The following is a 27807-nucleotide window of genomic DNA, read 5'->3' on the forward strand; positions in this document are numbered from 1 at the left end:
TTAATTAAATCAGAAAGCTCTGTGACACTTTGCAGCAAGCTCTTTGATGTTGGTAAACTGATTTGTGGATGACACTGTGTGGCTACTTTGTGCCCTTTCTCAGGGAGACAATAATTACTACCACTTCTTTTGAAACATGTTGTGTGTGGTTTATCAGTTCCCTTGCTAATGAACTGGCCTTCTCGTTTATATTGCCAATCATGGGGACACCTTTAAAGTAAAAATTATCTCTCAGCTTTATTATCATTTTGTTTTTATTCTTCCATAGCAAGCTCTGTACGGTTTTGCTCCAGGGAGTCCCCCACACAGCCCAGACAGAAAACAAACTGACTCTCTTGCTCTCTTGTGAATGGCATTCTCTCACCATCTCAAACACCAACACTGAATTGCAGAAAGGAAACCACAGTGCCTCACACGGGTCTCCTCTTCTGTCTGCCCACTGATTGTTGGCAATCACTGCCCTGTGTGACACACTTGTACAGTTTGTTTTCAAATTCAATAACACAAGAGTATTAAACATAGACAAAGTAAAGTGAGCAGAAACATGAAGCAGGAATTTTTCCTAACCTCTATCCTCGTGGGGCTACTGCCCCAGTCCTCTTCTGGTTTATTTTGTTGTTATGCAGAGTATGTTGGTAGATCCAATCAAGGCAGACATCTGCACTCAGGCAATTACAAACACCATTACTTCAATTGAACATCACCTCTTTTTGAAGCTGCCTGTCAGCACTCGGGTTGCTGAAGAGTCATGTACTGGATTTGTAGCTGGGCTGTGTAAGCTCATTGCATGCTTTATGGGGATTATACAAGGACACATAAGGAAAAGGAAACTGACATTGCAAAAGCATATCAGAATTCTGACATGATAGTTATGGTAATAATGCTATTCCTTAACTTAAATCTAGGTGTTCCTAGATTTGTTCCTAGGTTGTTAATTTTCTCTTGATGATTTTCCCCCCATGTAGGTAAAAATCAAAGCTGAAGTGGAAAAATGTTGTTAGTCAGGCCATCTTTGTACTAAATAATACTATATCATATCCTAAACTGTCTGGTATCTTCATCCAACATTACATGTTTTAGTTTTGTGACTGAGGTATTAAGGGAAAAGTAAAAGTCAAGAGCAATTAGAGTCAAGCAACCACATCAAAGGCTAAATGTTCATTGAGACTAATGTGACCACACCTTAGTAATGATTCTTCCAGGGAATCTGTGCTATGGTTTCTAGTGATAGCAAATGATGTAGCTGGCCAGGTAGCTGCTAGACACACTGCATGCCTGGTGACGAAATTCTTAAGGCTTCGAAGTCACACGTTTGCTAGTGTATCTCTTCAGAATGTCTTACTTGATGACACTCTTTTCCTTTATTGCTTTGTGACTCAACACATCTATTTCCTGCATCTAGTTAGAAGACTTAAAGCTTGCATGTGAAATCATAGAAGTTTTAATGTAACTAATTGGTCTTTATATCCTAGTTTTGTTAGAAGTGGTGAATTATAAAATAAGTCCTAGTATTTTTTAGATTTTGAACATAGGGTCATTAGTCAGAAATATCAGAATGACATTAGAAGAATTGTTTTCACCAGCCATGGACTTGATAACATGTTGATAAGGTATTGCAGTAACTTGTTGAGAAATCTCTACATTATAGAAAGCATCTGCTACACTGAGATTTACACAAATCAATCCTAAATTCTTTCTTTCATAGTCAAAAGTGTTGTAAGTATGTACCCATAGTTAATCAGTAGATAATGTTAATAACAAGTAGTTAATGTACAAATCTTGCTGTCTTAATTAGTGTTCCTTTTAAAATAAGACCACTTAATTAAATTCTCAGTCAGATTAAAAAAAAAACTACACTTTAATCAATGTCACAATATTCTCAGTTGTCAAGCCTATATTCTCATTTCAGTTGAAGACTGGCTGGAGACATAGATTTATTCTAAAACCATTAATGATTTTAACCCAATGATGCTTGGATACTGATCCTTGGGGAGAGAAAATTCTGATCCACCCATCACATTTATCATTTAAAACAAGCAGCTTTTTGAATTGTTACTTCTCCACATCTATCTCATTCATGCTGGGCCATTCACTTCACATTACTTGAATCAATCTTTTGATTTTGTTTGGTTAGCTAATTGTTTTTAGCTTTAGGTTTTGTTTTTAATCCAGATAGTCTGCCATTAATAAGTGTCATCAACATTGGATGCCTGAAAGACCACTTTTCTGCCCTGTTTTGAAACTTAAGTTCTTAAGTTCCACAAATGAGCAGGACTGTATCGGATTCAGTTGTTTTCCCTTAGCTGATCCTGCACAACACAATGTACTTCAGTGATGTACACAGTGTACAAGGTAGTTATTTGTAATGTCCCAAAGGACATTACCAAAGCATATTCTTTCATTATGGTTGCAAGTATCTGTACTGGGTGGCCTTATGTCAACTTGACACAAGCTAGAGCCATCAGAGAAGAAAAAGCCTCAACTGAGAAAATGCCTCCATAAGATCCATCTGTTAGGTGTAGCAGGTTTTTATGGACCACCAAACCCCAAATCACAACACAGAGATTTATTATTAACTACAAATGCTTGACTTAGTTTAGGCTTGTTTCTAGCTAGGTTTTCTTTAACTTAAATTAACCCATTTCTATTAATCTATGTGTTACCCGGTAGCTTGTTTACCTCATATATCTGCTATCCGTCATGCTTTCCTGCTTCCTCTTGCTAGCTGTTCCACTGGCTGGCTGCCCTCAGCTAGCTGACTGGCTCTCATTTTCTCTCTGCCTAGCCATATCATCACATCTTCACATAGTTAAACAAACGCAACATGAACAAGATCAATGCGCCTTTACATAAACAATTATTCTGCAACACACACAAATGCAATACATCATTACATAGTTAATCAAATATTCTATTATGCCACAGTAAGGCATTTTCTTAATTAGTGATCAACATGGGTGGTATCATCCCTGGTTGATGGTCCTGGGTTCTATAAAAGAACAGGATGAACAAGCCATATGAAACAAGCCAGTAAACAGCATTCTCCATGGCTTCTGCATCAGCTCCTGCCTCCAGGTTCCTGGCCTGTTTGAGTTCCTGTTCTGACTTCTTTTGGTGGTAAGCTACAATGTGGAAGTTTAAGCTGAATAAACCCTATCCTCCCCAACTTGCATTTTGGTCATAGTGTTTTATTGCAGCAAGAGAAACTCTAAGACAGTATCTTATTGATTATTTTATATTGTTCTTTACCTCTTTTTCATTTGTTATTACTAGGTACTTAGGTCAACTCCATATCATGGCTACTATGAATAACACTGCAGTGAATAGAGACAAGAAAATATTTCCTTAGCATGCATATTTCATTTTTTGTTTGAATGTGTATGCAATATAAATAGGGAGATAGCTGAACTAGATATGTTTTCTATCTGTTGTTTTCCACATTCACTGTACTAACATATGTAGCAAAAAAATAAATAAATAAATAAAAGAACCAGAGACAGATATTGGGCTTCAACCTGAAGATCAGGGAAGCAAAGAAGTCAAGCTACCATAGAGCTCTTGCCTCTAAAAGGACTGAGGTGTTCCTATTCTGAACATGGCTGGAGGATGAATGCTCAATACTGGCTAAACAAGACGCTGAGACTATCTTTTATACCATTCTAGTGCTAGAAATAAAGGCATGTGATCTCACTCAGGTGTTTAAAGCATCTTTTTGTGAGCTGGTTCTTTCTAGGACTGGTCAATCTTTTGTAGATTTGTGTGGCCTTGAACTCACAGAGATCCATCTACCTCTTAATCCTGAGTCCTAGGATTGAAGGTGTGCACCACCACTTCTTAGCTTCTGGCTGCTGGGATTAAAGGTGTATGCCTAGTTTTTATAGCTTGTGGCTGACTTTTTTTTCTGAATCATCATCCTCAGCAAGCTTTAATAAATCATAAAAATATATCACTACAAACATACATTCCCAATAATGGCATGAAAGTAATAAGTTTATAGTACACATTATATCTTGTGGAAACTATACAAAACTTTTATGTACTTACATGTTGTTGAACAAACTTTAAGTGTACTTATTGTTAAAAATGAAGTAAGGCAATGCTCGTATTATTTGATTAACATTTGCACAATATATGTAAATTTGAAATCATGTTATACATCATGCACATCTCTAATTTGTAACCATGAATAGATGATTGTAAGGATTTCTTAAATAATGATGTTTGTCTTAAATCAGTGTCTGTGTGATGCTCTTTGTGTAAGAACATTTTGATATTAGATAACAATTTACAGATCAAGTTCTATTACTTTTAAAGTAATAACTTCACTTAATGATATCTGAAGCACATGAAGTGTTTAGCCATATATAAAATGTAGAATGAATGCCAATCTATATATTGAGCAAATTTCCCTGGAGAGAATGAAAGGGTTCATAGGTAGAGCAGAGGTGTGAAGTCAATCCATTGAGTCTGTAGGAAGTGCAAGTTCTTGTTGTGAAATTCTGAATTAGTATTGATAACTTTGCTGTGTCTGCTCCCTTGCTGAAAAAGCTGGCATGATAGTTCAAGGAACAGTGAGAACTGGAATCTATTAAATGTTTACCATGAGCCATTTTTATACTATCGTCTATTATTATTTGTATTTCTAGACATTTGCTACTATCATCTTCAAGGATGAGAAAGATTAATAGTCATTAAACACTGGATCCAGGATTCAGAATCAGACAATGCTATAAACTCAGCCCCAAATACTAAATGTAGTTTCATCATGGTCTCTCCATTTTTCTTATGCAAAGACTGGCAATGAAGAGGTTTGGCAAAAGACAGGATAAAATACTTGGAGGAATTGTCCTCTGTCAAACCTTCATTCTATAGAGCCCTTGAAATTGACAGAGAGATTCAAAATGACCAGATTCTATCTACTTTCTGGACATTTCAAAAGGAATGACCACTTTTTTTTTTTTGAAAGAACAGGCTATTCCGTCAGAAATAAATAAGTATCTATATTTATTAATATATATATATATATATTTTCTGCCACCAGTCCCTTCATAGATATTGTTGATTTCTTTTGTTTACAAGTTTGTTCAAAGTCAAGTATTTATGTTTCCCATAGAATTTTATAGATATTGTACACAACACAGGTACTCAAACAATCTTGCATATATTTTCATTGTTCATATATTTAATTAGTGCATTACCTGAAACCCATCCTGTGTCCAAAAAAGCATAAGGATTCTAGATATGAAACTAGCCAAAATATAGTATATGAACTCTATATTTTATTTTTTTCTGTACTAATATTATGCTTATTTTATGTTGCTTGAGCTGAAATTTGTAAAATAAGAAAAGACACTAGAAATATTGATATAAAATATATACAGAGAAAAGCTAAGTGAAAAGAGCTGGGTGTGGTGGCCCATGCCTTTGATCTCAGCACTCAGGAGGAAGAGGCTGTCAGAGTTCTGTGAGTTCAAATCCAGCCTGATCTACAAAGGGAGTTCCAGGACAGACAAGAATGTTACACAGAGAAACCCTGTATTGAAAAGCAAAAAACAAAACAAACAAACAAAACTCACCAAAAAAGAAAAAAACCCTAAATGAAACCTCAGGATAGAAATTTAACTTTTTACTAATTATGATATTAATGGGGAAGATGGGTTGTGAAGACAATGCACTGGATAGATCATCCATACATGTAATCAGGTCATATATTAAAATAAAGACAGAGAATAATGAGGTTACAGGTCAGGTGAACAACAACATCTTCTACAAGAAATGAGAAAATTAAGGAGGAAAAGAAAGTGAAAGTCTATTTCACCTAATAGGCATCTTATGTTAAATTATATCATTTTATCAAGATGTTGAAATTAAAACTCTGGAAGCATTAGATACCTTTTAATGACACCTGGGGATTCTTCAGCTTTTACCCATAGTAACTCACTAGAATCCTTTGATCAAACTCTCTCATGAGAACTGTAACAATTGAAATGAAAATGATGTTAGAAGTTGGGTAGATAACTGCAAGAATTGCCTTAAACCAATCAAAGATGATAGGAACATAAACACATAACCAAAACTTTTTTATCATGTAAACGTTTATGTCAATTTTGTAAGTGTATATAGTACATTCTATTTATTCTAACCCACTACTCTGTTATCCCCCTCCTTCTCCATTATCCATCCTCCAACTGCTATGAGAGTTTTTTCTCCACATTCATGTGCCTTTTTGTTTTATTTTCAACTGATTATAACCAGGACCAGTTTTGTGACTATGGGTTTGGAACTAATCATTGGAGCCAAATGGTATTACCTTTGGTGTACAACTGAAGCTGGTTACTGTTTCTCCTCAGGAGTCAATTAACAACTAATAGTTCCTCAGTGAGGTATAGGCCTGGTGATCTGCTTCATGATCCATCACTGCCTGTTGACAAAACCAGTCTTGTTCTGGCCCAGTGCAGGGAGTAGCATCAGCTACTATAAAATCACTCTGCATTGTTTGTGTCAGGCTCTGAAGCCAGTACTCCACTATCCTTCTCCCTATCATCTTGCTCTTAGTCTTTCTGCTCCTGTTTCTGGGTTGTTCCTTGAGATTTAGAGGGGGTATTATACATGTCCCATTTAGAGCTAAACACTTAACCATCATTTATTCCTTGGCCCCTTAGCAAACTGAGTCTTTGAATTCATTGCTATTTACTATACTGGAAAGACATTCATGGGACAGTGAAAGTATGCCAACTGGAATACTTAAAACTCTCTCCTTTGGCAGTCTTGATGTATTGACCATTCTGTTTCGCCATGCCAGATAAAACAAGTATTGGAAGTATTGAATTCTAGCCAAAGATAATGTATCCATGGTTTCTTCCTTTGGTTACTTTTTGCTTTGTTTTTTTTTTTTTTTTTTTTTTTTTTTTACTAACCAGCAACTGGGCTTTTTCTTGGGGGGAAGAGGAGAGGAAAAATGATTCTTAAGGATTCCTATTATTTCAGATGAAACTGGACATGTGAGAAGAGAAATAAAGGCAAATCGGAGAGGACATGAAGAAGAGTAGGCATGTGTACATGTCTGGAGACATGAGTGTAATGGTACCTAGACCCATCATTGGCTAGATCTGGCAGATACTGGAGCTAGGTTTGCAAAGTACCCATCCTTCTCCCTACTCCCTCTCCACAGATTCCGGTGGCCAGTTTCTCTTATTCAAAAGAACAATCATAGTTGCAGCTATGTCTTTTCACCTCCCCTACTTGGCTTCAGATGCCACCTTAATGATTCTCCTCCTTATGGCCATTTATATTTGAAAATAAAGCAGAATGCATCTTAAGAAGCCACAGTTTCTAAAGAGACAACTCCTTCAGCTCAGAGTAGACACAGGGAATTTGAGGCTAATTTTGCTCTTGCAAACCAACTTTGTTTTGTGGTTATTTCACAGTTGGCAGTAATTCTTTCATTTTTCTCATGCAACCTTTTGTCAACCCTTGCTGTTTCCTGCCTGAGTATGCAGGATCAAAACTTGTCTGTGAAATGACCAGACAATATTGTGTTTTTAAAAAAGATGGCTATGAGGCAAGCTTCTAAAAGACAAAGAAATACAGAGAATGGATGTACTGAGTGAACATTCAGAGAAAAGCAGAGAAGAAAGTGAACAGATTACTAACTCACCTAAGGCATGATTTGTGCTTTTCCAAAGAAAGCCATATTTGCCATTAAACTATCCAGGTACTTTTCAATCTAACATTTTAAGAGGAAACCAATATTCTGGTGTATAAATGCCTTTCTTGTTCTTTACACTTTATTTTTCAAAAAAGAAAATGGTAACTCTTGGCATCTTCCAAACTAACTGAAACGGAAGCAAACCACACAGAATTTGTCAATTACCACCACAAGAGATGGTCCACTAGAGTCATTTGGGCAATAGACATGCTTTTGGAAATGCTCCCCTGCCCCAGACACCAACACTTCAATATTGTCATAGATCCAAACGACTTCATCAGCAGCCTGTGCTAACAGCATTCCATCTTCATGTTTGAATGCATCTGAGCGTATGGAGGTGATGTATGTGTGATTTTTAAATGAGAAATTTATGTGTTGTTTTTTTTCAAGCCCTAGCACCAATTAGTAGTGGCTTTTGCATCGTTCCCAACAGAGAAAGGCTTGCTGTGGCTGTGTATGTTGCTGTGGCATCAGTCTGTGCTGGGCTCCCTAGCCTGAGCATGGTTGCTACACCACCATCAGGCTCTATTATCTGTAGCCCACAGGTGTGAAGGCAGCTGAAAAAGACCCACATTATGATATTGCCAATGCCCCCTGAGGCCTAAACTCTATGGTGGGCTCTGATTGTTGGTCAATCAGTTTAAGACTGGAAAAATTGCAAAGTCTTTCTTTATTTTGTTTTCCACACACAAATGGAACAATGTGTTTTCAGTAACAATGAACCTTTAAAAAGCTAAGCAAAGTGCAAGAAAAAAAAAAAAGCAAACGAAAAGGCACTTCCTTTCTTCCTTTTAAAAGCTGTCATCTCCCCTCCTAGGATGCCATTTCCATGGTAAACATACAAATAGTTAAAGGGTACTTAAAAACTTTCCAGCATGGGCTGGAAATAACATCCTTTGAAAGTATAAGTGTTTGATAACACATACACAGGGCAAGGCTCACAGTCACAGGGAAATGAGGATTGCAGCACCTTGACACTGCTAATTGTAGAGGAGCACAAATGTCACACCCAGGGCAGTTCTCAGAACACACAACTTATTTATTACAAATAGGTTTCAGCTCTAAGCATTGTCTACCTGACTTTGCACCATTAGAACACCAAGCACTTACCTATTTTATTTCAAGAACGATATATGGTTTTTTTATTTTATTTTAAAGCAGTGAAGATAAGAGTTTGCACAAATGAATCCATAGGCATCTGCGATTTCTGGGATATCTGTACACACATAGTACAATTATTTGTTCTCAGACTATGGGGAAAAACCACCAAATACATTTGAGAATGCCATCTTTTAAAAAGGTATTAAAGAGAGCCTGTCCGATTTAGCTCAAAATGAAAGGCAGAAAAAGGACTTCAGTGCTTTCGAAGTTACTGTTTTTGTCGCACTAAGCCTCATCTAATGCTTCCTCACACTTAGGAAACAAAGCATACTCTCAGGAAGAATTCACAGCCCTCTTGGCCAGTGCATTGGGACTGTGTTTTTGAATACGTGTCAATTTCATAGATTTCTAACAAGCAGACCTGATTTTTCAAACCTGATTTTCATGTCAGCAGTCCAATTATTTCCTTCTGTAACTATGAGGGATTCATCCAACAGGTGACAATGGTGACTTCTCTGCTTAGCTCAAGCATGACGGATTAAGCTTTATGAAGAACAGTAAATACTACCTTCCCATTTAAAAGACCTTCCCCAGGCAGTATTTAGAGCCTGAGTTACATTAGCTAGACCTAGCTGTAGATGTGTTGTGGTTGTTGGTCAAGCAGCTATGATAGATTGAACCAAGCAGAACAAGTAGGACTAAGGGTTTGGGTGTGCCTCGTTACTACAGCTTCCAGGATGTTCCTAACTTCAGCATCATACTCATTCAGGATCTTGCCCTGTACAGTGCGTGGTAGAGACCAGGCACTTGGCATGTATTTTCTGAACATAAAGGAGCAAACAGGGGGACTCCGATGCCTCTCAGACCCTGCCAGGTGATATGCTGATATTTCTGGAAAGGAAGAAACTCTGGCAGGCAAGAGCCAAGGAGTGAATTTAAAAAAAAAAAAAAAAAAATAGTGAAATCAGCAAAGGAGCAAAGCAATAAAACACAAGGAAAAATATAGTAAACCTAAATATGTAGGTGATGTGTAATATTAGAAAATGTGCCTTGTAAGAAAAATGGTGCTTGCAAAATGTTTCTGAACACATTTGGAAACCAGAGTATTGAATAAAGAAACATGCACCTGGTGCCAGCCATATAGGATAACAAGATAACCACTATCCACACTGCTGAGAGGACCATTTGAGATGCTGGTGGATTTGCTCTTAGGATATTGTGTTTACAGCTATATCTGCAAAGCCATGTTATTCTGGGTGTTTTTGTTTATTTGTTTGTTTTGAACAAAAGTGGAATCTATAATCTGCCCATAAATATTGGAGACAGGCTGAATCAAATACAAAAGGCTAAGTATACCATTCACAATTCACTGTGAATGCTGAATCTGCTTGATGAAATCTCAACTCTTTCACAACCACATGCATATATTTGTCATTTATCCCCTTTTCTCAGGTGCAAGGAAGGCTACCAAGGAGTCCGTTGTGATCAATTTCTGCCGAAAACAGACTCCATCTTATCGGATCCAAGTAGGTCAAGCCTTTTTCTTCTCTGTAATGGGATGTGTAGGCCGTCTTGCCTGAGTGCAGGTCTTAACTTGGCTGAAGGTTGTATTTCACTCCTGGGTCTCTGAAAGCTGCCAAAGATAGAAAATGGGGGGAGGCGTCCATGTTCAAAGCACAACCAGGATTAACTCAGTCTAGTTCCTCTCCCATGTGACATTTAGCCTTGGGTTTAATGCCACCCTGCCCCTCTGCTGGGAAATAACTGCAGGCAACTCCTTGCCTTAACTACACAGTCTGACTCCTAGTATCACTCCGTTGCACAAAGAAGGATATAGAGAAATAGTTCATTATACTCTACGGAATGCAATGAAACTACGTTTTCATATTGCTTCTGAGACTGTGTCTGGTAATTTGTGATAATGGGGAACTTATTAACATTTACTTTCCTGAAATAATAAAATATGTGTGCGAAATTACTTAAGATGTTTTCAAACAAACTGTAAAAGCCCAGCTTCAGTCTGACAACACTACTTTCTTATCAGGAATTATGAAACTATTGAAATTATTATTTTTCTTTATGAAAGATTATTTTTTACAAGCTCAAATACTATTGGTTATTAGTTTCAGCTAGTATATGAATTTAAAGGTGACTATGTGAAAATGACAGTTCTGGTTAAAAGTAAATATTTTGCTTTGGATGTGATAAATACTTTGCTCTTTCAATGGTTGCTACAATTTAATCATCACTGAAGATGAAAGATTTTGATGGACTTAGAAATTGAGTTCAATGAGAATACTGACATACTTTTCTAAACTGTATAGGCAATGTTGTGGTTTTATACATATTTAACATGCTCCATGAAGATTTAGAAAGTATTTTGTATGGATTATAGCTTCTTAGTCACCTGTGTCTTATAATACAAAGTAGATGTCTGGCTGTCTTCAACATCTTTTCACAATATATGTATCAATTTTTCCATAAAATTCTAGCCAAATTATTTTGGAGCATGCAAGCTTATTTAAAGAAGGGATTTATTTCTTTAATTTCATTTAAATGTGTTTTGTCTTGACAAGGCATTTGTCTTGACATCATTTACAAACTTACCTTCCCTTGACGAGTGGGAAGGTTGTTAAAGGCAAACAACCTATCCAGGTCTCTGTTCTGTGAAAGATGTAGTATCCTTCCTTTGAAATTATCAAAACATCACTATGTTCGTGGGCCACTTTGTGCTTTCTTCATTTTGTAGTTGTGGTGACTTGTTGAGCTGGTATCTGAAGCTCAATTTAACAAAACAACAACAACCAAAAAACCACACAAAAACACATAAACAAACAAACAAAAAAAAACTTGATGATTTTGATGATTTGCTTTCTCCTCTCCCCACAAAGCTATTTCCTAAAATGTCTAGTTTGCATTTATTCTTCATTCTCTTTCCCTCTTTCTGTTTTGTTTGCAAATTAAGTTTATACTTTTCCCTTTCCCGCCCCGCTTTCTCTCTCTGTGAGTGTGTAAGTACATGCGTGTGCATGTATTTAAGAACACACATGCATGTCATGGTGTACACATGGGGGTCACAGGGAAACCTGAGGAAGTCAGATAGAACATGCTAGTCCTGGAGGGGGGGTGTGATATTAGGTGGTCAGGCTCTGTGGCAAGTGCTTTTACTCACTGAGCTGTATATTTCACCAGCCACTTCTTCCTTAAAAAGCAAAACTTTATATGTGGTGGTAAAATGTTTATCAAGAACAAAATTCTAGACAAGGCATTGTAGATTATACAAAGTGGGTAAAATAATTGCTCTTTAAAACACCTAATCAAATTTTGTGATTCAGTTGGACTCAGAAATTTAATTCAATGAGGATAATGACAGACAATTTCAAATTGCAAAGGCAAATTTTCATCTATCAGTATGGGTGTTGAGAATGTGTGACCCATACCAGTAACTATGTGTTTCTCCAAGGGAAAAAAAAATTCCCTGTGAACATTCATAGCTAAGATTAAGGTGCATAAGATTATTTCCCACAGCAATGGTGGGAAAGGAAATATTAGGAACTACATACAACATTTTTGTCTTTGAAACATTTCATACTTTATTATCTACAAGAATAACAAATGCCTGAAATGTTTATATCATGTGACATCATGAAAGAAAATTAATTATGTAGGGCTGCAAAATGAACATTCTTTGATATATAGTTAGAAATAAAAAATATAGCTTTGCTCAAGAGGGTGTCCTTTCAGGATTTAGGGTTATGAAATTATGTGAACTTGTTTTCCTGTTAGTCAAAGATTCAGTAAAAAGAAAATTTTCTTAAGAGTCAAAATGCTAATATTCCTTGAAATCAAAATGAAGTATTCCTACATATTAAGAATCTATAAATGAATCCCTGAGTCATATATTATATCATATATTCATCCATGTATACATTTATTTATGAGCTCATTAATTCATTCCACTAGCCCTTTTGAAGAAAACACCAAATTGTTAATCAGACAGATTATGATAATACAATGTGATTTTAGCTCTGAGCACCCTACCAACTAATAATGGAAAATATCATGCTTACACATAAACACTGAGATGGGTTTGGGATACACCTTAAACCATGGCACATATATTCAGTTTCCAAGTCTCACAATTCTCTTCTGAGTGAAGGCAATGGTGGTAGATTTTAGTATAACACAGAGATGGAGAAAGTCACTGCCGGGTATATTTTAGCTCACTCCATTGTATTGTCATCATAGGAGTATGCTGTTAGATGTTCTACATGCCAGGGTCTGTGCTGAAGGGCTTCCACTGGATTATTTCATTAAATCTTCACAGTCACAGACTAGTGGGGAGCACACTGGAAATTGTTCACATTTTATGTATGTGGAAATTAGACTGCAGAGATGCAAAATACACTAACTCAAGGTCACATGGCCAGTTAACACTGGAGTCTCACTTCTCTTCCAAATGACTCTAGGGTCTAAGCTTCCAACTGCTGGCTCTTTTCTCTCTCTCCTGGAGCCTTTCCTCTGCTAGCTATTTTCAACAGGACATTTATCACTCTAAATTTCATTGACTGAAACTCAATGACCTGCGGCAAACATCATTCTAAGGAACAATATTTGCACAATTTTCATATCTTAATGCAGCAACTTGAGCTTCCATTGAGATTTAAATCCCTAATGAAATTTCCTTGTCAAAATTCTTGCTGAAGAATTGTTTAATTTGCAGCTCATGATCTCTTCGGAGTGGCTTCATGCTCAGGAAATAATTGTTCCTCTATTACCCTCACATTTTTTTTCTCCACCCTTTCTCCTCTCCATCTCTTCTTCCTTTTCCCCTTTCCTTTCAACTTGATCCCTGCATGCATTTATTGACTAAAACCCCATAATGTTATTTTCTCCCTTAGGTAATGCAGAGTTGGTCAGAAATGGGCACCCTCCACTGTATACTTTGAAAAATCACATTACTTTGTATACACTTAGGAAAATGAGGCAAAGATGTCACCGTCGGAGATACAATGGCTGCTGTGACAAGTATCTGAGCCCTGAAATGTGCTAAAAGGAACCAAAGGAACCTATAAGATAAATCCATACTGAACTATGTCCCTAATAACCTTATGAAGTGTTTGAAAGTCTGATATGAAACAATTCCAAACCTAATGTATTCAGCTCTCTCTCTTAAAGGTTCAGTATATTGTGAGTTACGGTCACATCACTAGGGTGTTTTTTTTTTTTTTTTTTTTTTTTTTCAGGGTAGGATGGTGGTAAGAGGTATGAACTTTTGTCAGGATCAGAGGGGGTGGTTTTCTGTGAAGAACCAGAATGAGTATAAGTAGCCTCTTAGATCATATATGACTGCCCCATCTCCTGCTGTTTTAGTCCTTGTCGTGTATAACAGCCATCAACAATCATACCATCTTAAACATTTCTAATGTAGTTTTTATTATTCTCTACAAATGCTGGGTCATTCTCTGTTTCTTCTTTTGATCACTCTTGGCCACTGAAGTCAGTATCATACTCAGTCTTGAAGAAAAGTGGGAAGGAACTAAAGAGCCATGAACTGGCTATGGTTTGGGAAGATAACCATATGCCACCTGGGTGCTCACTAGAAACTTGCAGAATGATACTGATCCTGGAGTAGATTCCCAGCCCTTTTAAAGTTAGGAACTGTATCACTTAAAAGTCATTTTAAATTCCTTGTGCCTTTCTCTTCTAACTGTCTTCTATTCTAATGGCCACTGTTTGCATGGCCAAGGCAACAGATAATATATCTGCAAACCTGAGATTTGGTCAGCATATGACTCACCTTAAACTCCTGGAGTTTGTAATCTCCATGATAACATAGAAAGCAATACCCAATACTGGTTCGTGCTGTTTCTTACCAGAAATTTTGGAAAGTACAACTTAGAATGTTGCATGGTACCAAGGAAACTGAGGTTTCTTCTCAGGGTACTTAATCTTATTAATAAAATAATTTAAAATGCACTCAAAATGAATTTACAACAAGTTTATTAGTTTAAAAGAAAAAATATAGGACAGCTATAAGTCTCAGCAGTTTCCAGAGGAGGAAGATGGAGACAGGGAAGAGAGAAAACCATTAAAATTATAAGCAGCCACATGGTAGAAGGGAAGAGAAGGAAATTGCTTCAGAGACAAATAAGAAAGTACAAATATCCAAGGCAGCATGTCTATGATATGGAGGGTATAAAAAAGAAACAAGTCAGGACAAAGAGAAAGCATAACATAAGGCTAAAAGGGGAAAGTCAAGGCTGATTTCACCAAATGTAAAATGGGTTTCTGGAAAGGAAAAGAACAATTATCTCATTAAAGTGGTACTTATTCCTCCCATCTTTTTTTAGCATGGCTTTAGATGAATCAACATTCCTGGGTTACAGTCTCTTGGCCAGGTGACTGAGAGTCTGACTAGATTAACCCTTAGGTTTTGGGTACTTTGAACTGTGTAATATCTTCACAATCCAGAAATAGATCTTAGATTCTATTGTTTTGATCAGAGGAAATAGATTTAGCTTAATGGGCCTCAACAAGTCCTTAATCAAGACTATTGTAACATTCCCCTTCTAAACAGGTAACCTACCCTCCAAAAAATCCATTTATGAGATTGGCTACAATTAGGGAATTGATACATCCCTTTTCACCTTGAAAATCTAGAGATCCAATTCTAAAGCTGTTCACACACAAAAAGGGATTGTTGTTCTTGTTGGAGAGTTAAAGCTCATGTTTAGCTTTCAAGTAAGGGTACTCATTTAGAAGGAGACAAGAAAAAAAATAGAAAGAAAGAAAGAAAAAAGAAAAAGAAAGCTGGGTGTTGGTGGCACACACCTTTAGTTCCAGCACTTGAGAGGCAAAGGCAGGTGGATCTCTGTGAGTTTGAGGCCAGTCTGGTCTACAGATCGAGTGCCAGGACAGGCTCCAAACAATACAGGGAAACCCTGTCTGGAAAAACAAACAAAACAAAACAAAAAACTCAAGAAAACAAACAAAACAACAACAAGGGAGACAAGAAATCAGAGCTGCCTTCTGCAATTCTTAGTTAAAGAACCAAGGACTTTCCAGAATGCTGCCTTCTGGGCCTCTGCCCTGTGTCTCATGAGTTTGGAGCCTCATTTGAAGAGTGAAAATCCCACAATAAGTTAATATCTCACTGAAGTCCCTTATTAAGGTACTGATTTAGAGGTTAGGTTTCAGGATAGCACAGAAATAATGTATTCAGGAGAAAGAAAATTCCATAGACAAATGTAGTAAGTGAAGATTCATAAAAGCACAAAGCATAAGCCAATCACCATTTGACTCTGGGCCATTCATCCATATGACTGAAACTGGGTGCTTTTAGATTGAAATACTGAAGCAGCCAGTGGTGTTTCTGGGCCCCATTCCACTCATATTCGATGACTGTAAGGAGAATTCCTAGCAGTGTTATTGTCTCTGCATAGCGCACCCATAGCTAGAGTGGGGGTAAGCTAAGAGTTGCTTTGCTTATTTATCATTCCCTGCTCTGTCAATCATCCAAGCTGTGTCAGATCAGGGTCTATGTTTCTAACACTGTGTTCCTATGGTCCAGTTGGAGGAATTTTATCAGAGTTCCTAGTACTGAGATATGTAGTTTAATATGAATTAGCTCCATTCTTCAACAGTTTTTTTCTCAGTTAAAAGAGATTTCCCCCTTTCAGTTCCTCTCTATAATCCTTTTCCATGTACCATTCCTTTGTTCCCTTACTGCTTCTCAAAAACATGACCTGTTTTTCTTTGATTATTATTGTTACATTGTGGCCGACCACTGTGGGTATGAACAAATACGTAAACACAACCTGCTAAGTTTTCTTTAGTGTGTTGCTTCTAAGTACATGATTTTAGATCTCACTGCCTGTTATTGGATAACCACTTAGGGGGCTCATTCCTGGAGAAGGCTAACTTTCCCTTTCTGACCAGTAATTACTTACCTGTAGATCTTTTTCTAGTGTTTGGACTCCTTGAGATTTCCCATTCGATGTTACCCTGTCTATTAGTATTGCCACTGTTGACCTCTTGTTTAGGCAGCCCTACTGTTGAAGTGTCACGGATAAAACTTTCTTATAATCTCTAGGAGATACAGACATTTTGGTCCTCTGACTGCTGCAGTCTTTCAGTCCTCACTTACTCAGATTTCCCCAAGCCTTAGGCACAGAAATTCTGTTGTAGATCTAGTAATTAGGGCTGTGCAACCCAGTTTTCCGCTGTACGTTGACCAGTTGGTGTTTTCTGTGATGACTTCTGTCTGTTGCAAAGAAATATTTTGATAAGGGGTGAGAGGAACCCCTATCTGTGGATATCATGCCTATACTTATTAGAAAGGTGCCCTGCAATATGAGCATATTTAAACAAAACAGTTTTTATCTCCAAGCATAATTTTAATTATTATTATTATTTATTTTACATATCGATCCAGTTCCCTTTCCCGCCCATCCTCCCATGCATCCTGACCCCCCCCAATCCCATTCCCTGCCCATTCCACAGGGAGGGTGAGTACTTCCAGGAGGGACCATCAAAATCTGACAAGTCATTTGGAGTAGGGCCTAGGCCCTCCCTCTTTTCTCTAAGTTAAGGGAGCAACCCTCCATGGGGAATGTGCTCTCAGAGTCCTTTTGTGCACCAGGGGCACATCCTGGTTCAACTGTCACAGGTCCTGTAGACTGCTCAGGCCCTCCAACTGAGGCCCACTTTCAAGGGTCTGGGTCAGTCCAATGCTGGTTTCCCAGCTGTCAGTCTGGGGTCCATGAGCTCTTCCCTGTTTAGGTCAGCTCTCTCTGTGGTTTTCTGTTGCCAGGCTTTGACTCCTTTGTTCATCACTCCTCCATCTCTGCAACTGTACTCCAGGAGTTCAGCTCATTTTTTTATTTGATTCCAATGGTCTACCTGTCTATTTCTGTGTCAATATGAAGCTGTTTTTAGGACTATAGTTCTAAAATAGAGCTAGAAGTCAGAGATGGTGATGACATGATATGTTCCTTTATTGTACATGGTTGCTTTGTCTATCCTGGGGCTTTTATTTTTCCATATAAAGTTGAATATTATCCTTTCAAGGTCAGTGAAGAATTGTGCTGTGATTTTAATGGGGATTGCATTGAATCTATAGTTTGTTTTTGGAAAAATTGTCATCTTTCCATTTTCTGGCATCTTCTTTTATTTCTTTCTTTAAATTCTCAAAGTTCTTGCTATATAGGTCTTTCACTTGTTTGATTAGCATTACCCCAAGAGATATTTTATGTTGTTTGTGGCTATTGTAAAGGGTGATGTTTCTCTGATTTCTTTCTCAGCCCCTTTACGTCTGTATATAGTAGGGTTACTGATGTTTTTGAGTTTATTTTGTAACCTGTCACTTTGCTGAAGGTGTTTATCAGCTACAGGAGTTGCCTGGTAGAGTTTTTTTTCAGGTCACTTTTGGAAACATATCATCTGCAAATAGTGAAAGTCTGACTTCTTCTTTTCCAAATTTTATCCCCTTGATATCTTTTTGTTTTCTTATTGCTGTAGCTAAAACTTCAAGTACAATATTGAAGAGATATGGAAAGAATGGACAGCCTTGTCTTGTTCCTGATTTTAGAGGAATCACATTAAATTTCTCTCCATTTAGTATGATGTTGGCTGTTGGTTTACTGTATATGGCTTTTATTATGTTCAAGTATATTCCTGTTATCCCTGATGTTTCTAAGACCTTTATCATGAAGGGGTATTAGATTTACTCAAAGGCTTTTTCAGCATCTAGTGAGTTGATCATATGCTTTTTCTCTTTCAGTTTGTTTATATGGTGGATTACATTGACAGATTTCTGTATGTTGAACCATCCCTGTATCCCTACTTGGTCATGGTGGGTGATTTCTCTGATATGTCCTTATTCAATTTGCCAGTATTCTATTGAGTATTTTTGCATCAATGTTCATTAGGGATGTTGCTCTGTGTTTCTCTTTCTCAGTTGCATCTTTGTGTGGCTTATCACACCTATACTGAACAGGTGCCGATTTTTCTTCTTACTCCCAAAATAATTCATGACAAATACTGACACAGCACTTATGTTGTATCAAGAATTATAAGAAATACATAGATTATTTGAAGTACATTGTAGGATGCATATGAATACTTCACTATTATATACTGGGCACATGAGCTTCCATCCACACATTTATCTGAGGGGAGTCCTTTGCTCAACCTTCCCTTGGTAAGGACATTATTTGGATTATTAATTAGACATAATTAATTAGACATGATCATGGTAGTCCTTTTCTAGATTTGTTCATGAATGTAGATTATTTCATTCCATATTCCTATTTTTCTGCTTTTCTTCATTAAAAATGTTATGACACGAACTGTTTCACAGCTATTTAAAAGTGCTTCTTCTATATGCTTCCAAATGCTAAGTGTTAGCATTTTGAAGAATGAATTCTTTAAAATTCTGTAGGACTGGAGAGTGAGATCAATATCAAAGAATATATGCTGCCCTTAAGACAACCTGGGTTTGATTCCCATCACCTACATGGCAGCTCACAGCTTTCTGTAAATCCAGTTGTAGGGAATTTGATGCCCTCTTTCTGACCTCTGTGGTCACCAGACTTGTATATGGTATAAATACACTCATACACATGAAAAAGTAAATCAATTTTAAAATGAAGAGATAACTGCAAAGCAAAATCTTTTTGTACCTAATGGGAGGTCTATGACATCTAATGTTATATTGTTCCCTCTACTCATGGCTTTTGTGTTCCTTTCTTTTTATCTTTTTAATATAGATTTAAAAAATGCTCTAGATAGGTTCTATGTCAAATGCAGGAGTAACTACAGTGGATTCACCTAGGCTAATTAGTCTTTCCTAATGTGCCTGTGCATTTATGTTCTATTCCCAGGGGCTGCTGTGTTTTGGAGATGAACAACAGCATGACTGGTTCATTTGGATGCTTTCTCTTATGATGCTCAGAGAATAAGTGTACAAATCAGTGCACATTCCATCCTCTTTTCCACCAGAACTGCTTCAATAGATGACGGGAGTTCAGTCTCACTGACATGAAATGAAATAGTTTGTGTTCTTTCTATCTTTCTTTCTAATTTGAAATGATCCTTTTCTGTTTTTATATAGTTTTAGAAATCTAAACACACAAATTGTACACAGCTTCTTCCAATGAAGATTTTAAAAGGGAGCACAGAAAAGTTTAAAAGTCAAGTATAGTGTTGACAAGAATCAGAGATGCAAATAGCTTTTCTCTTAAATCCAGGGTCATATTTCAAATTCTAACAGAGGCATTGTGATAAACGGTGACTTATATTTTCTAAATACTGTGCTAAATTTAAGTTTATATTTCCTCTTATTACCAAGCTTTAATTATTGCAATTTTATGGTGAGAAAACTGAAATTTGAGACAATAATTAACCCACCAAAATTATGGGTTTCTAGGAACTTTAAAATCTGTGCATTCTGTACTTTAGGCTTCCAAGTGCTTTCTGATTCAGAAGTTAATAACTTTTTCCCCAAGGGCAACTTTTAAAAATTTACTTTTATTCTTTTGTGAGTAATTAAGAATAAAACATTCAGTTTTGTTTGAATTTACATTTATTTTCACATGAATATAAAAATAAATGTACAGAAATTTATGGATTTGAATATGATATATGACCTAAAAACTGGACTGAACATTGCTTTACATCCATTATGGTATGGTGTGAACACTGTTTTGTCTGGGTTTATAAAAATATATCCCATTATTGTTATCTCTAGTAACTCTATTGAATATAGCACATCAAAGTATCTCCAGCCCACCTACTGATAACTCAGTACCCATTGGCCAGCATCTCCTATCCTGTCATCCCTTTGTCCATGGTTTCTACGTACCTCCATTCAATTCTTTCATCCTATGAGATCAACTTTAGTTTTCACTACTGAGTAAGAAAGCATGGTACTTGTCATTTGTGCCTAATTGATTTCTCTTAAAGCAGTTGCTTCTAGATCTATGTTTGTACTAAATTCCTATCGAAAGTGGGTAAGGTTCCTCTTTTCTTTACAACTTCACTGAGACTTTTAATTCCTTTGTTGACTTCGAAAAGGCCAGTTTTAGTAGATTCTAGTGGTACCTCATAGTGATTTTGCATTTCCATTTTGTCATATTGGAAATTTTGTCTACATACCTTTTGGCTATTTGCACCCCTTCTAAGAAATGTCTAGGTAGCTCTGCTCTCTACCTGGAATCTGATTTTTTTTTTACTATAGAATTTTCTAGTACTTTCATGTTTTGAATAATATCCACCCATTAGAGATACAATTTACAAATACTTTCATTCATTTAGTAAGTTGTCTCTTCATTCTTATGACTAGATTGGTTCTATGTGTTGTTCATCAATTGAGTGGTCAATGTGTGTGGATACTTAGGTACCCAAATGTGGAATCCAGAAGTCAAGCTTGAGTGCCATGCCACAGGCATGGGCAACCTTCTTCCAAATCAAAGATTTCACTGACATAGATATCTCTAATTAGACTGAGGTAGCCATCCAACATGTTACAGGGGACCTTACTGTCTCTACCTCCACAGCTCTTGCATTATAAATGTACACTGCATTCCCTAGCTTTTCATATGTACCCTGCAGATCCAAACTCAGATTCTCATGCTTTGCCCTGCAAGCGTGTTCACAACTAAATCATCCTTCAACTCAATTGGATAGTTAAGTTGCATTGCTAAGCATCGCTGTCACTTCTAATTTTTTGGAATCTTAGAAACTTCACTCCCCTTACAGGAAGTTTTGTGGGAGACTAATGTGGTTTTGACTGAAGACAAATATATGGTTTTCACTGTCATTTAAACCATATGGATATCATCAGAATTACCATTTTCCTGAATTCTTGTCTTTCCAACAAAGATCCATGGTTATACCTATATGAAGTTCCCAAATGTGGGCATAATGCATTGCAGTGGTCCAGAGATACACTGCAGACCCAATAGAACTATTTTAGACAAATTTTAAATGTTGCCTCACCATTAAGCAAGAACAATGAGAAACACAAAGACCCATTAAACATTTATGCCATACAGATGTTTTAATATACAAGTAATAATTATGGTGAACTTATTCTAGCTTATGTAAGAACCAAGGCCAATTCATATATGTCCTGTGTGTTCAGAAAATTTAAAGCATGTTTGCACAATAAAATTATACCTTCCACTCCCAGTTTTCTTATTGGGGAAGAGCAGAGTGCGTCAGTCTCAAAGCAGTGCTCATGTTGGATTCAACCTTTATATGTTCTCTCCAATCTCAGCCTTCCCAGTCCTTTTATTACATATGTGACTCTGGATAGTCCAGTCCATGGGTACAGGCTCCCCTGCATGCAATCATGCAGTCGCCAGTCCTCAGTTGGCTCTGAGCAGGGCACTGGAAAGTGGACTCCTATGTGACATCATGTTTGAAACCACTTATATTTTAAACTATATGTATGTATGTATGTATGGGCGTGTATATATATATGTGTGTGTGTGTGTGTGTGTGTGTGTGTGTGTGTGTGTGTGTGTATTATGTTAAAATTTAGATGGCGAAAACTGAAGATTTATGAAAGGATATGTAATCTACATGGAATCCTGCAGTATGTTCTGACACATATGACACAATACAGTTTGAGTTGAGTATTCAGTTCTATACGAAATCTTCAGACTATGTCTTCAGTGCTTTTGTTAGCTATCATCTGTCTGTCTGTCTGTCTGTCTGTCTGTCTATCTATCTTTTGGATTTCTCTCTGGAAACAGATAAGCAATGTTGTGAAATGGAATGCCGATTTTACAAGAACACACAGCATCTGGGATTTGCTCACCACAAGGAGCCATGTGTTTGATGTTGCCCTCACATCTGTCAATGAAGTAATGTTGAATGACTGAAAAAAAAAATGTTCAGTGGAAATAGTTTTGCTGGATCCCATTTTAAGATGTGTTCTGTTCTTCCTACTTCAAAAGTCATCTAATATCTGCCAAGTGCCTATAAGTTTACTAAATATTAAAATTAACAGAATGCTGGACATGGTAGTACATAGCTTTAATCCACGCAGTTGGGAGGCAAATACAGGGAGAACTTTGTGAGTTTGGGGCCAGCCTGGTCTACATAGTAAATTGCAAGACAGCCAGAATTACATTGTGAGACCGTTTCAAATAAATAAATAAATAAATAAATAAATAAATAAATAAATAAATAATGAAAATAAAATAAAATTAACAGTGACATTTTAAATTTTTAAATGCCAAATTTCAGTTTAGAAGATTAATTCTTAGAAGAGTTGTATACTCACATTGTTCAGAAGTATAATAGTGTTTACATTGAGTATGTTCCCACTCCAAGAAAATGTGAAAGAGAGGAAAAAAAAATCTTGTGTTGTCAGGTCTGTCACCGGTCCTGTGACTTTGTGCAGGTAATCAGAGCTCTGTTTATGGAAGAAGCATCCCAAGTAACCCATCAACATTTCATAACATTGAAGAAGTTTTAACATTTCCCAAGGACTACTCAAAACCTTGCTTAACCAGCTCTGTCTTGATCAATTATACTGTGTCATGTACAGTGTCATTTGCCCTAAAACATACCTCTAACTTTCTGCTTTTAGGACATTTGCTTTCTCTAAAGTATATACACATGTAACTTGAGCAAACAAATGAATATTTATTGGAGATTATTCAGCACTAGTATATATTACTGTAATGCCAGGAATTAATGATAAGCAGAAGCACAACATGAATATAGGCATAGGCTATGATGTGCTTAGCATGTGTTTTGTTGAGTAGACCATCATTTTTGTACAGATTTAGAACCAAGTTATATCCCCAGATGGGAACTAGAGCCTCACATGAAGGCATTTTCCTGGAATAGTGATGAGGTTAGAAAAATGAGTCTGAGAAGGGTCTGCCATAATTGGAGTCTCAATAGAGTTCATGATACCAGACACCATATAACAACCCATCATATATAACAACCCACCATATAACAACCCATCATATATAACAACCCATCATATAACAACCCATCATATATAACAAGCCATCATAAGGGACGAGAAAGAGTTGTGTCTCTTCTGAATATGCCCCAGTTTTCATCATGTCCAGAAATAGACTGAGCCAAGTTGGCTCTGTCCTCCATTCTTATAAATAACCTTTAATTATTCTGCCTATGTGCATATTACCATTTCTTTCAGTGGAATTATTTGGTCCCTAATATTCCTGTAACAGTTTGTGCATTCTCCTAAGGTGCTCAACATAGGGACCATATGACTTGACATTTGTTAGGTATCTAACATTGTTCATTTGAACTCGTCATCTCATTTCATCTTTACCTCTTTCAAAACAACAACAACAACAACAAAAACAATCATATAAAACAAAACCACATTGAGAACAAATTTCCAATTATTTTTAGATCAGAGACTGGGTGTTACTTTTTAGGTAAGACTTAGGCAATAGCTTCATTTGTAGCTTTGTCAAAACAGATTTTGGATGACATGATTCTTTTGGCCTTTGCTAGGGAGAAATTCAGGGGTATAGCATGAATAATAAAAGACCCAGAGACTTGTATTGGGGTTCAAGCTTCAAGCTGAGGATCAGATAATCAAAGCAGGCTAAAAGGACTGTCCCAGGGAGGGATACCCTCTTAACCTAGAGGCAGGAGGGAGGGCCTAGTCCCTACTCCAAATGACTTGACAGATATTGTTGACCCCTCCTAGAAGGCACCACCATCCCTGTGGAGTAGGGGTGGTGATGCAATAGGAGAGGGTTGGGGGGCATGGGAAGGAGGGAGAAAGGAAGCAAGAAGGAACTGGGATCGATATGTAAAATAAGAAAATAAATTAATTAATTAAAAAAAAGGGCTGTCCTGTCTCCACTGTCTCAAGGAATCCTCAGAGGCAAAAGCTCAGTTCCTTTCTCCCATCCTTGTGTTCCTTTCTCTGCCTACCTTCCTGTTGTCTCCACCTTCCCAGTGCTGCGATTAAAGGCCTGTGATACCAAGTGCTAGGATCAAAGGTGAGAGCTCTGTTACTCTTCACTCTTCAATCAAAGGTGAGACCTCTGTTACTCTTCACTCTTCCGTAACTCAGGGTAGCCTTGAATTCAGAGAGATCCATCTGCCTGTCTCCTGAGTCCTGGTATTAAAGGTGTGTGGCATCACTGCCTGGCTCTATAGATAGCTAGTATGACTGCTGGGATTAAAAGGGTGTGTCACCATGGTCTGACCTCCATAGCTTGTGCCTAACTCTGCTTTGTAAACCCTCAGGCAAGCTTTAATAAACCATAAATAATATATCACCACACAGGGGGTTTATTGATGATTGTAACAAGGAAATGTGTGGATATTAGAAAATAGAAAGGAAATAATGAAATAAAAATAATTCTGGGGAAGTAGAAGTCATACAACCATGAATTCTTGGCTATTTGATTCATTCACAGAAAGCCACATAATTTCTTTTATAGCACAGAGCTGATGCATACTTTACTTTTGTCTATAGTGACATAATAAAACATGTTCTACCTACTTCACCTTTCCTATTCTCAGTGTTACAACTGCTCAAGGGATGGAGGTAAACTTTACTTGCTCTTTGTAAACCCAGCTTGCCTAGCGGTGATGACTGCATCCATGGCTTGCTCATATTGTGCAGAATTTTACAACTTGTTCTTGTACATTGCTGTTGCACTCGGTATTCTCATTGGTAGTCCACAGCTTACAGATTTACAATATAGTTTTCTTTTTCCCCAAATAGACAATAATTTACCAGGTTATAAATCCTCTAAGGAAGCAGGTGAGACTCTAATTTCAGGCCAATGTTCTCTCAAGTTAAGGGCCATGATCCATTAGCTGGTGTGGGAAAAGAAGAGTCTGTCTTACACAAAGGAACACACAAATAAACGAAAGTTGCTGCAAGGCAAAACCTTTTACAAAAAAAAAAAAAAAAAAAAAAAGGGCTCAGCAGAACCCAACAGAACTAGGTAGAATGCACAGGCTGGAAGGCTTCTAACTTTTATCCCTATGGAGGTGGTAACTGTGTCTCATCCCTTTGGTGGCAGGTTGACTTCATATTCTAATATTGGCTAATTGGTAAAATGAGGATGGAGGTATTTCAGCAAATATAAGCTTGTGTCAGGCAAACTACCTTTGATATAATATGTAAAATAATATTTCTCACACTGGAAACCCAAGTCCTCATGCCCATACATGACTTATGAGTTGGGTGCTTTACTTGTTACTATGACAAAATACCCAACGGAAGCAATTTAACAGGAGAAGCTGATTTTGGTGTATGGTGTCAGGCTTTCCCCACCATGTTAGGGAAGACTTGGCAGAGGTCATGGTGATGGATGTGGCCCTGTTCATGTTGGTGCTCATGTGAGGTGACTAGGTATATTATGACAGCAGAGAATAGATGAAAAATGAATACAATCCTTAAAGTTCTATTCCTGGTGGCCTAGATGTAAACTCCAGGGCTCATGTCCCAACCATTAATAGCTGCTATGAATACTCAAAAAATAAAATAAAATAAAAGCTACTTGTCATCTATGGGAAATCCATACCAGATGGCAGCTTCATTGTTCTTTCATTTTGCCAATTTTTAGTAACTTTATTCTAACATTTTCACAGTAAATCCTTCCCAGGTTTCCTCATGCCCTATGATATCACAAACTCTCTCCCACCCACCTATATTCATTTGAATAATTCTGCTAGTTTTTCATTATTATACTTTAAGATGTTGGGATTTTAATGCTTCTGAATCTGTGTGTTCAAATCTGTGTGAGCCTCTGGTGTTACTAAAATAATGCAATTCTACTAACTTGGGAGTAAAATAACCAACTTGGCATTGGAATTGGGTGACTCAAAAATAAGTGCCTCATTGTCAACTGATTTTGGGCCTTCCTCCTAGGTTTTCTTTTTTTTTGGCGGAGGGGAGGTAGGTTAGTATGGGCAAGTGATGGGAAGATAAATGGGATTAGAAGGTATGATGTGAAATCCATAAAGAATCAAAAAAGTTAGAATCAAAGAAGTTACAAAAAAATATATTACTGATGGTGTCAACCCTTTTTATGATACAGGACAGTATGTTCTTTCCTCACAAATGTGGATTCAGCTTCCTTTGTTCTTTGTTTTTTTTTTTTTTTTTTTTTTTTTTTTTTTTTTGGTTTTTGGTTTTTGGTTTTTCAAGACATGGTTTCTCTGTATGGCTTTGGAGCATGTCCTGGAACTAGCTCTGTAGACTAGGCTGATATTGAACTCCTGCCACTGCCTCCTGAGTACTGGGATTAAAGGTGTGTGCCACCACCACCTGGCTAGCTTCCTTTATTCTGCAAATGCACTGTCTGAGAATTGAGCAACTATTGTATTTAGAACCTTCATTTGCATTCTGTTGTCAGTTTCACACACACACACACACACACACAGAGAGAGAGAGAGAGAGAGAGAGAGAGAGAGAGAGAGAGAGAGAGAGAGAGATTTTGCCTAACAGACCATGTTCGATCCTAGGATTTACATCTAGTGATGCTTCCTTGCTTTCAGAGACCCAGGGTGGTGCAGACCATTGCTCAGTGAGAAAAAAGGAGTGTGGATGTACAGGCTAATATTTGCTGATTGGTTCCTTTCATAGGGCACCAGTATTTAGTCATGAGGGTGCTATACTTATGACCTTAGCTAAACTTAATCACTTAGCAAAGGCTCCATTCTAAATATGGCTTCTGGATTGTTTATATCTTTTTGATACTTCAAAATTGACACTAAACATCAAAATAAATTTTATAGGGTACAACCAAAGAATAACGTACGCACATGTTGTCAGCTTTTTAAAGTTACCAAATCAAGACCTTAAATGGTCATACAATTTTAGTAGGGAGAGGAAGCATATGAGAAAGAACCGACGCATCTGACTGAAAGACCTGCAGAGTGTGGACCTTCATGCTCTCACTCAGGAAAGGCGACACCCCAAATCCCTCATAAGAAGTGGTCTTGATGTAAAAGCATGAGGATTT

General features: G+C 37.2%; 1 protein-coding gene across 9 annotated transcripts in view; it reads left to right on the forward strand.

Annotated features, from left to right (window-relative positions):
• Positions 1-27807, forward strand: part of Nrg3 (neuregulin 3) — a 970742-nt gene that overhangs the window by 732459 nt on the left and 210476 nt on the right. For all 9 annotated transcript variants that reach the window (XM_051206895.1, XM_051206901.1, XM_051206896.1 and 6 more), the window contains exon 3: positions 10262-10335. In XM_051206895.1, the coding sequence (XP_051062852.1) occupies positions 10262-10335 (74 nt within the window). The remainder of the gene's footprint in view (positions 1-10261; positions 10336-27807) is intronic.

Source organism: Phodopus roborovskii, unplaced genomic scaffold (genome assembly GCF_943737965.1).
Source record: "Phodopus roborovskii unplaced genomic scaffold, PHOROB, whole genome shotgun sequence".
NCBI lineage: Eukaryota > Metazoa > Chordata > Mammalia > Rodentia > Cricetidae > Phodopus > Phodopus roborovskii.